Source organism: Hylaeus anthracinus, unplaced genomic scaffold, assembly GCF_026225885.1.
Source record: "Hylaeus anthracinus isolate JK02 unplaced genomic scaffold, UHH_iyHylAnth1.0_haploid 12000, whole genome shotgun sequence".
NCBI classification, from domain to species: domain Eukaryota; kingdom Metazoa; phylum Arthropoda; class Insecta; order Hymenoptera; family Colletidae; genus Hylaeus; species Hylaeus anthracinus.
In genome coordinates this window covers 1361301-1371335 of record NW_026534347.1, presented here as the reverse complement: position 1 = coordinate 1371335, position 10035 = coordinate 1361301, and the positions used below count along the sequence as shown (strand labels likewise).

The 10035-nt window shown below is 31.4% G+C and overlaps 2 protein-coding genes across 10 annotated transcripts; one reads left to right on the top strand and one right to left on the bottom strand.

Moving 5' to 3' along the window:
* Nucleotides 1–83: 83 nt before the first annotated feature.
* Nucleotides 84–8106, bottom strand: LOC128889965 (zinc transporter foi-like). 9 transcript variants are annotated; one of them, XR_008460529.1, is made up of 11 exons: nucleotides 6225–6349; nucleotides 5523–6133; nucleotides 4828–4892; nucleotides 4486–4714; nucleotides 4234–4403; nucleotides 3952–4152; nucleotides 3411–3882; nucleotides 3167–3343; nucleotides 2896–3083; nucleotides 2183–2802; nucleotides 84–230 (listed from the first exon to the last, which is right to left on the bottom strand). XR_008460529.1 is itself a non-coding variant. In XM_054148040.1 (11 exons), coding segments are annotated over exons 1-10 (2262 nt in total). In that variant the 5' UTR covers nucleotides 6227–6349; the 3' UTR covers nucleotides 84–2382; nucleotides 2623–2655. The 9 variants fall into 9 exon arrangements, 8 of the variants coding, with proteins under 8 accessions (XP_054004015.1, XP_054004016.1, XP_054004022.1 ...); XM_054148040.1 differs by having other exon boundaries at nucleotides 84–2382; nucleotides 2623–2802; XM_054148041.1 differs by having other exon boundaries at nucleotides 2623–2802.
* A 633-nt stretch (nucleotides 8107–8739) lies between these two features.
* Nucleotides 8740–10022, top strand: LOC128889976 (40S ribosomal protein S18). The gene is made up of 4 exons (XM_054148074.1): nucleotides 8740–8803; nucleotides 9209–9394; nucleotides 9453–9554; nucleotides 9814–10022. Exons 1-4 carry the CDS (start codon nucleotides 8801–8803, stop codon nucleotides 9979–9981), a joined length of 459 nt encoding a protein of 152 aa, XP_054004049.1. The 5' UTR covers nucleotides 8740–8800; the 3' UTR covers nucleotides 9982–10022.
* The last annotated feature ends 13 nt before the right edge of the window (nucleotides 10023–10035 follow it).

Genomic DNA, 10035 nt, shown 5'->3' with positions numbered 1-10035 from the left:
TTCCCTTGGAATTTCCCGAAAAAATTGTCCCGTAGTCAGAGTTAACAGATTTTTGGAGATTTAATATATAGACACGTAATATGTGAAAATTAATTATTATACTTAGCATTTGAGTTTGTACAAACAGCGCAAATCATTTAGCTAATTACACCAGTATTAATAGAAGATGTAACTTAAGAAAAGTGTTTGCTTACAAGAATACAATGCTTTTTTTTCAATGTTTACATTTTCTGTAAAAAAATACATCGTTATTGATCATAGCATTAATATTAACATATAAACAAAATATGTGTCGTAAGTAACTTACAATAAGTAGATGAGGTTTTACCATAATTTGGTTGCTTAAATGATACATTTTTTAGGTAATAAAGAAGGTGCATAATACATATCCGACATAAACTTTCGAGTTCATTACGACAACGCTCACGTAATAAATGCAGTAGTTTGAAATACACATTGGCGTGGTGTATACACCACGCGAGGAAATAAATTTTATTCGAAGCATGATTTTAGAAAATTAAAAATATGTTTTTTTAATTCAGTGTTTTCCACAGTCATAAATAAAGTTTTCGTTAGTTTACGTAAGTACAGCTAAAAATATTGAGATTTACAGCTAGAAATATTTGGATTTTATGTTTCGATCGTATATATTATGGTATGACATGCAAGTATGTACAAAGATAAGTAGTTACCCATAATGAAGAAAATGGTAATTACAGTGTCGATATGAGAATACGTCAAAATTTGATTATATTCAATCATTGTAAATGGTGTACTATTTTTGTACCATCTTTGTTTCTCTATATCGATATTTGACATAATCATTTTGTGCACAAGCGTATTTCTAGTTAGGTAAAACTAAGACAAACTACAGCATCATAAATGTCTTACTTTATAAATGTTTTCGTTCGCAACGATCGCTAAAACAGAAGCTTGTATATGCACCTTTCTCGAAGTATTGTAATTTAAGATTTTGTGCAAATACATAGAGTAATTACAATAAAATAGTTTGAAAGAAATAAGCACCAAAAAATTCTGAATGCCAACATTATTGTAAACTCAATAAAATGCAATTGCGAACAACAAAGTATATCTAGTTTTACGAGTGAACGACTCGTATTATTATATGTAACGCTGATTCATTCAAAAGGTATTTATATGAAGTAGTATTTAAGTTATTGTACCAAAATAAAGAATGCAATTATCGTAGTAAATATATCACAATTATACTTGGGCACTAATAGCCTAGAAACACATATACATTGTGTGAATGCCAGGCAATTGACGATTAACACGTTCAACTCGGAGTCTGATGATATACAGTTTTTATTAAGCAGCATTATAAAAGATTGACGAATCTAATACTGAGAATTCTCCACCGACCAGAATCTCTAAATAATAAAAGGCACTTTACGAAGTAACATAATAGAATTTACGAAAAAATTGAAAAGAGTAGGTAAACCTACTAGTTGTATGAACGATGTATGGCCCCAGATTAAAATGATTTAACTTTGGTCAATTGAAGATACTTAAGAAACATGTAACCATGACATAAAATTAAATTGAAGTTAAAAGAGGAGATTATTTGAATTGGCAAATATTAATCGATTAAGTCAATTAGTTATTAATGAAATAGGCCAGTTTCATTTTCGATACGTTTGACCCTTCTAGTTATCTAAGGGTTAACATAACATAAAGAAGAACCAAAAGATATATAACCTAGAGAATATTTCATAAGTACTAGTTAGACTCACCTAGTGGGTCATGCCAGTGTGAACGTGTTAAAAAAGAAATATAAATCTTAATTCATATAACCTCCAAATACAAGATCAGAAATGTATATAGGAAGTTTTCTGGTTTAAAGAATTAGTTATGTGTAACTAAAGAGGATTTGAGGATTTACGTCATCTTGGTGGTGTTGAAATAGAGAATATTTCATATTTTGTATTATACCATAAAGATCGCGTAATACTTGAATCAATAAAATATCGATAGAATAGTACTATAGTTTTTACTTGTATTGACTTGATACTAAAATTACTATGTAATATCTGTTTAGTAATACGAGCACCAATCATTTATAACCAACAAAGTAAAGAGAACTGCATGGCATTTTCACAAATTCATATGATCTTATTATGCAAAATATCAAAAGTATTTAGTAAAAATTAACTATATTTACCTATTTTCATAACGTTCTGTTCAGCAAATTTTCAAAGCATTCAAATCTTACTCTTGATCCTTGCTTTTTATATTAATTTAAAAGAACGCAATATCTTAAGTATGATTTATAGCAAGTATACTTCAAATATTGTCATTGTATTTGAATTATCTAAGGTTCTCCAAGTTATCTATTTCATTCGTTCTTGTGCATTGAGTACCCTTTAAGGTTATAAATGTTGTTAAACATTTAGCATTTACTCCTATGTAGTACCTTCTTAAGTTTTCATAACAACAAATTATGTTGTTATCAAGTAATTTTATACTAGACATATGTAAAAGGAAAATTAAATTGTTTATAATGTAATAAAAGTAAATATTTCGGTAAGAATGTACAACTAAAGTTTTATTGACTCACGTATTAACCCATGAATAAGTCTGTAGGAAGTACTGCAAGCTTACCATTGTTTAAAAAAGTTGTCAGTCTTTTTAAGTTTATCCACTGAACATATTCTTAAGATCGTGTTCATAGAACGCTATAATTAACATTATACCAACGCCGCATGATAGCCCTAACGCTTGTAAAATACATTGCCATTGAGAACTACGTTCCACTGAGTGACTCGAAGATAATTCTGGAATCTAAATCAATATATACTTATTGATCAATTGTGCTGCTCGCAAGAAAGTAAATTAGCGAAAAGGTGTAAACTATATATATCATATATCACTTACCATATCCACTAATGCTATATATATAAACATTCCTGCAGCGGCTGCGAACATCCAACTACTCACAGCTGGAGTGCTGCCCAATAACACGCCAAATATCATACCAAATAAACAGAGCACGGAAGATAACAGGTTATAAAAGACAGCCTGTTTAGCACTCATGCCAGCTTTTAATAGAACTGCGAAGTCACCTATTTAACAATATTTAATATTTAATAAGACACCAATGTGGCATTCTAGGGCCACTAAGCATTTGTATATTAATACAACATACCTATTTCATGTGGTAATTCATGGCAAAACACTGCTATCGCTGTTGAAAAACCACCCGCGATGTTCGCTGAAAAAGCGGCTCCGATAGCCATACCATCCGTAAAGTTATGCAAACCATCCCCCATTACTACCATCCACGCAACGCTCGACATAGATTCTGGTGCAGAATGAACATGACCTGAAAAATTTTATCATTACGACATTATAAATAATAAGGTCATAGTAAACAAACAACTGAATCATACCATGCGAATGAGTATGGCCGTGATGTTTTGTTTCATGCTCGCGTATAATAACCGTATAACTCTCCGATTTGTTTAAAGGTATGTCAGCACCATCCGTATTTTTTTTAGTATTTACAATTGAATCGTCTACTAATCTCCAATCTTCGTGTGATTTCTTTTCTACATCATTCGTCATGATTTTCGAAACTGAATTGCAATTGGACGTCAGAGGTTTCTCTTCTTCGATAACGGGAGGTCTTTCGTGATTATTATGTTGACGATTATGATGGTTATCTGAATAATAAATATCCTTTTTATGATGTATTTTACTAAAGTACCGAATAAACCAAAGCAACGTTTTACCTTGAGTATCCGTATTAATTTCACCGTAACAATATGGGTACGACGAATATTTGTGTTTACAAAATTTCTCTCCGACAACATTACTGTTTGGTCCGTCCGTCTCTCTCATTACTCTAACACGCGAAGGAAGCTGAAATTATAATAATTATAACATGTTTAAATATAACATTCTTTAGTTGTTATTTAACTTTATAATCACCTTATTACGGCGTTGTCGACGTTTCCTCCACTCTGCTACCAATGTCAGAGCCTTCTCCGTAAAAAAAAATAATGCGAGACCTATCATTGCAACCACTCCCTTCCACATATTCGAATTGTGTTGTTCCTTATGATCTATCGTAGCATGATCGCTATCATTATCATGAACTTGTTCATGACTGTGATCATGTGGCATCATTGCCTAAAACAGAAACATAGTACCGACTCTAAATTATAATCTCGGTTTATCGTACTATTACATCCTTAATATATTAAATCTTACATGTGGTAACAAATGAATAAGAGCATCACCACATAGAGTTCCTACAGCGAGAGCGACCAGAAACTGTAGCAATTGATGATAGTAAACTTTACCCATGCAAGGTATAACGGCTACACCGAGTAAACCACAGAGACTGATTATTAGAATACTAATTGTAGAATAGGCCCATACTAAACAGAACAATAAAATATTTAGTACCAAACGATGATCGAAACATAAAGAGTTTAATTACATCGCGTTACAATTCTATACCTTGAACCATATTACGTGTTACATCCTCTCCAAGGTACTTATTAATTACTGGTTTATAATTCTCTGGCACAAGAATGCATCCATTTCTTTCTGAACTCGATTCACCTGCTAATTGGTAAACAAGAGCTGGACACACGCGTTCAAAAAGCCAACTTGGTAATGTTGAATTATTATTAGTGTAGGATATATCTCTTGCAACAGTACTTAATAATTCTCTACTATTTAAGCACTGAAATAGTGGGATAGTAACTTATGAGAAATATTTAATGACTTAGGAAAAAACAAAATCTATTCAATTTTTCTACAGTAAAACATGATTTTAATTATTATGACTTATCTTACCCGTTCCTTTTTAGTTTCATTTTCGTATTCTGATAGGCCATTATTTTGTATATTCTTTGATTTATCTAGAACAAAAAATGTTCTATACATATACAAGCATACACAGACTGTACTGGGAATGTACATTAAATGTTTCAATGGTTGCAGAAACTTTGTAATATGCAGTTACAGACAGCAGACAAATGCCAGCTATCTGCATAAAAGATAAGGTTGCATAAGATATTCTTATTTAATTACTGCTGTTTCCACATAATCAACAATAGTAGTATTAAATTTTATATACACTTAGAGAAATGTAAATTTATATTAATTTGTTTTCTTATTTTTAACTGTGTTATTTTTATTTTTACTTCTTGAATAAGGTACTGGGAATATATTTTGATAAAGATTCAAATAGCAGTTCAATGAAATCGATAAGTAAGTTAATTGGTCAATTGAACAGGAGTCTGAACCTTCAATTTAAGCTAAATTATTATTATCAAGCTGATTTCCAGATTGAATCAATTAAAAATAATATGAGACTGTACATATATTGAAGCAGACATGGCTTTATAATTATTGTGATTGACAGTTATTAATTGGTAATGAGAAATAGTATGCACACGATCAACCATACTTCAGATCTTGAAATGTGTGTTATTATACACACATATATTTTTTTAATACTTATGATATGAAATGCATGTAAAACTTACCTAATGGATTTTCATGTTGACTAGTAACAATATTAGGATCCTCTAATCTAGATATATCTGTTAATAACCTCAGTAATCCCAGTTTTCGTAATAACTTTTCAAAACCTTCCATTGTTACACTCTTACCATCTCCATAAGTTTCAAAAACTTTTTTCATGAAATACTTTTCATCCATAGTGTCTATGTTTCTTTTTCTTCTAACTCCATTCAAAGAGTTTTGATCTTTAACAGATTCAATTATTTCAATTTGACCTAGTCTTTCTATTATTTCTAAATCTTTCAATGTCGTGAAATTATCTTCTGTTATTGGAACATCTTCAATAGCTATATGATCTTTTACATTTTGTAGTGTTTTCCTCTTAATATGGATTTTATCTAAATTATTTAAATTTAGCATTTTTGCATCTTTCTGTTGTGTTTCTTTAGATCTTATTAATAGCTGGGATGGCTGTAACTGTTCCTTAGGATTTCTTAGATTTTCAGGGTTCACATTATCACGAGTTGCCTGTCCTGTTGTAGAGAATTCGCTATGTGCAGAGCAAGGAGTATGTGTAGCACATAAAACACATACCACACAAACTGTGACAAAATGATGTGACATGTTGATCCTCCTATAAAATAAAACAAGAAACTTTTATTTAATTAATTAAGACATACATATACATACACATGGAAAACTTCATTTTATAAAATCTTTGTTACATTTTAACATGTAGTTACAATTAATCAAATTTATACTGTTAAACACACATCACTCTGGACTATTTGAAAATGGATGTATCCATGAACTAGTAGTATGATACTATGTCAAAGAGGAAGTGGTTATCTATGTAATAATTATAGTGATAATAAATCCAATTATAGGAAATAATCTTAGTTAACTATTTAAAACTGACATTATCAATAGAATTAATTTCTTGTTATGAAGTAAATTTTTAACTAGTTTTTCTTATGCAACAACAATAACTTTCACAAATGACAAATAATAAAGCTGCTTTATATTTAAAACCATCGTGCAGAAATAACATGACTCATAACTTATATTTTCCAAGATTACTAGAAGTAACGCAATCATTATTTTCCTTTTTACTATTCATAGTTAGTAATTATAACATGTACAATTTTCAATATATAAAAAGCATAAAAACACTATACAAATAATACTAAAAGACAAAGGAATTTGATAACTGTTTCACAGCAAAACTTTTATTACAAGAAAATTCTAAAAATATCAGTTTCTATTTATACAAAATGTGGGATTACATTTGGATCAACACAAATATCAATTACACAGATAAGACTGACATAAAATGATTGTAATCTACCATGTTAGCGATTGATCTAAATTTAAATAGTGATTAATTCTATTCCCAGGAATGACAGTGTTTGTAATAGTAAATATAACACCAACTAAAATTAGTCTTTGCTCCGAAATCAATTTATCCGCATATTTATGTCAGAAAATTAATTCAACTGAAGAATGAAACTTGTACAATACATCGAATTAGGTATGCGACATAAAATTCATTAATTTGACGATCACCATTATTCACGTTCTATTATATATTAAAATTTGTTACTTCACATTAAATCTATCAAATATTGGACAACATTTTCATTATCGACGAAACTGAATTTCACGTCGACGAAAGAAAGTAAAAATCCATAGAAAAATATGTCCGTATCTTGTAAACCAATTTTACCTATTTCCATGTATTACGAGCGAAAAAATATACACGTATTATCGTATAAAGCACCATACATATTAATTTCATCGCGATTTAAGCACTACCATATAAGTGGAAATCAGAACTATCGCGGGTAAACAACGAGCATGTTCACTGAGTTTGGAAATTAAAGCCAACGATAAAGCCATAATTAATCGCAATTTGGTAATAAACGTATAACTCGATGAACCGAACGAGTGTGCTTCTATTTAACAAAGAAAATTCCATATAAACGATTGAAAATGCATGGGAGCGTGTGTCGTTTCCGAATTAGTCAAGGGTTCGTTCTCGCCGACGGTCCGTCAAAAACTGTATTTTTAGCTGTCAAAAAGAGAAAGAGATCCGTAGTTGTCGCCCTCTTTACCCTACCGCGCTTCGCGTTCCATAACAGAATATAGAATTTAGGTTAGAATAGCGGCCTCTTACTTTAACAGAAAAAAAGAAGAAACTAATGTGTCAAGATTTAGCCTTGGCCAGCACGGTTTATCGTCACGCGAAATCCAAAGGTGGCCCGCCTGGATTACAGAAATATATATATATATATATATATGACAGTCCATATATTATATATATTATATATATATATATATATATATATATATATATATATATATATATATGGACTGTCATGTAATTACCTTTATTCGATCAGTGAAACGAAATTCCCGCTAGGAAGTGGCATATGCTAATTGATCGGGACGCGCTCACCAGCTTGCGGAAAGCTCGCGAAGTCCAACGAAAACGTAAGAGGAAGAACCTCTTGGACAGCCGTCGCTGTCCCCTTTCTTCCCTCCAACCGCCAAACCAATTCAGCCGCGTGTGAGCAACAAGTATACTATGAACATAGCTGACCATTAAATGGAACGACAAACTCTCGAATATGATTCGTTCGATTGCTATGATGCCTGTGACGCAGTTCACGAACCCTTGGGTGGGGAGATGGCTCAATTACCACTCCAACGTCTAGTAACCACTATGGTATCTAGTAACCAGTAACTAAAAACTCTTAGGTTGATATTAGCGATACATCGTCCTTTCATGTTCGATTCCGTATGTTATTAAGTTCGAATATCAAAGCTTCCGACATTAAAATTCATTAGTAGAAGTTGAAATATGCAAATAATTAAAATATCGGTAATTAGACGACAGTGGCGTCATCGGTGGGGAAATGCTCAAGTTTGTCCTCGAATAGTTCCTTTTTTAACGCTGGATGGAGCCATTTGTTTGTTTAAAAAAAAATAACGGATTTAAAAGTTAAAAAATGTTTTTATTCGAATTCTAATATCGCATTGCTGGTTCACTTGTTTGTTATTGCATATAATAAAAAAAATATTTGTAAAAATACAAATGGCGCCATCTAGCGCTTAAGAAAGGACCTCGAGGACAAACTTGGGCGTTTTCCCGGTGGTGCGCTGTACGGAGGTCGGAATTTTAGTTCCACCTTTTGACTGCTAGATGACTATAGTGAAACTCGGTCCATAATTTACCAAAGTTTCCCCTCTATAGGAGAATTATATTTCTTTGCCTCTTGGTGTCTGACAGATTGGCAAGATGGTGAGTTTTAAATATGTTATTTAAAATCTATATTTTTAACACCGATCTTACACAATATTTACAATATTTTAAATAAACATCATACAATAATTATTCATTTAACCAATTCTGAAAATATTTTTGGCTTTTATCATGAAAATAATATAATTTTAGTATTATCATTTTAACCTAGGATGTATTAGATATTACTATTATGTTTACGAATTGTATTTCTATGTTACATTATCATGTATTAAATTTGCTAAATAAAGTTATATTTACGTTACGATGTAAAGGAATTGTAGAAATTAATTAACATTAATATACATTTATAGGTTAGCTCATGTGTTAACCTCGGTGTTGATAAATATGATATATATCGTTTGATATCTTTTATCAATACTTTTATTTTATTATGTGTTTCAGTCGCTCGTAATTCCAGAAAAATTTCAGCACATTCTTCGTGTCATGGGCACGAACATCGATGGTAACAGAAAAGTTATGTTCGCTATGACAGCAATTAAAGGTGTTGGTCGTCGTTACGCTAATATTGTTTTGAAAAAGGCTGATATCGATCTGGATAAACGTGCTGGAGAATGTTCAGAAGAAGAGGTAAAAATTAATTTATTAATAATTTTATCTTCTCTTTAACTTTTAACTTCTATTTAAGGTGGAAAAAATTGTTACTATAATGGGCAACCCTAGGCAATACAAAATCCCAGATTGGTTCTTGAATAGACAGAAGGATATTGTTGATGGCAAATATTCACAGGTATGAACGATTATATAATTACCAAAGAATCACTAATATAAAGTATATAGCACGACTTTCACGACTGTTTGTACAAAATTAGTGTATAGATTAGTTGGTAGTTTGTGCGAAAGAAACTGCGCGTCGGATTGCTTGTTAATGGTAACAAGTTAACTAGCAGTCTGCAAATTTGACTGTAGCATGCAACATACGATTTCTTCAATACTACTACTTCTTTTAATCACTTTAGAAACAATAAAAAAACTGTGTTACATTGTAGCTTACAAGTTCTTCTCTGGATTCCAAACTTCGCGATGATTTAGAGCGCATGAAGAAAATCCGTGCTCACAGAGGTTTGCGTCATTATTGGGGTCTTCGTGTGCGTGGTCAGCACACAAAGACGACCGGTCGTCGGGGACGAACAGTTGGTGTATCGAAGAAGAAGTAATTTTATATCTCGCTGTTTATCAATAAATTCGTAAACAAAAATTCTATTCCATAA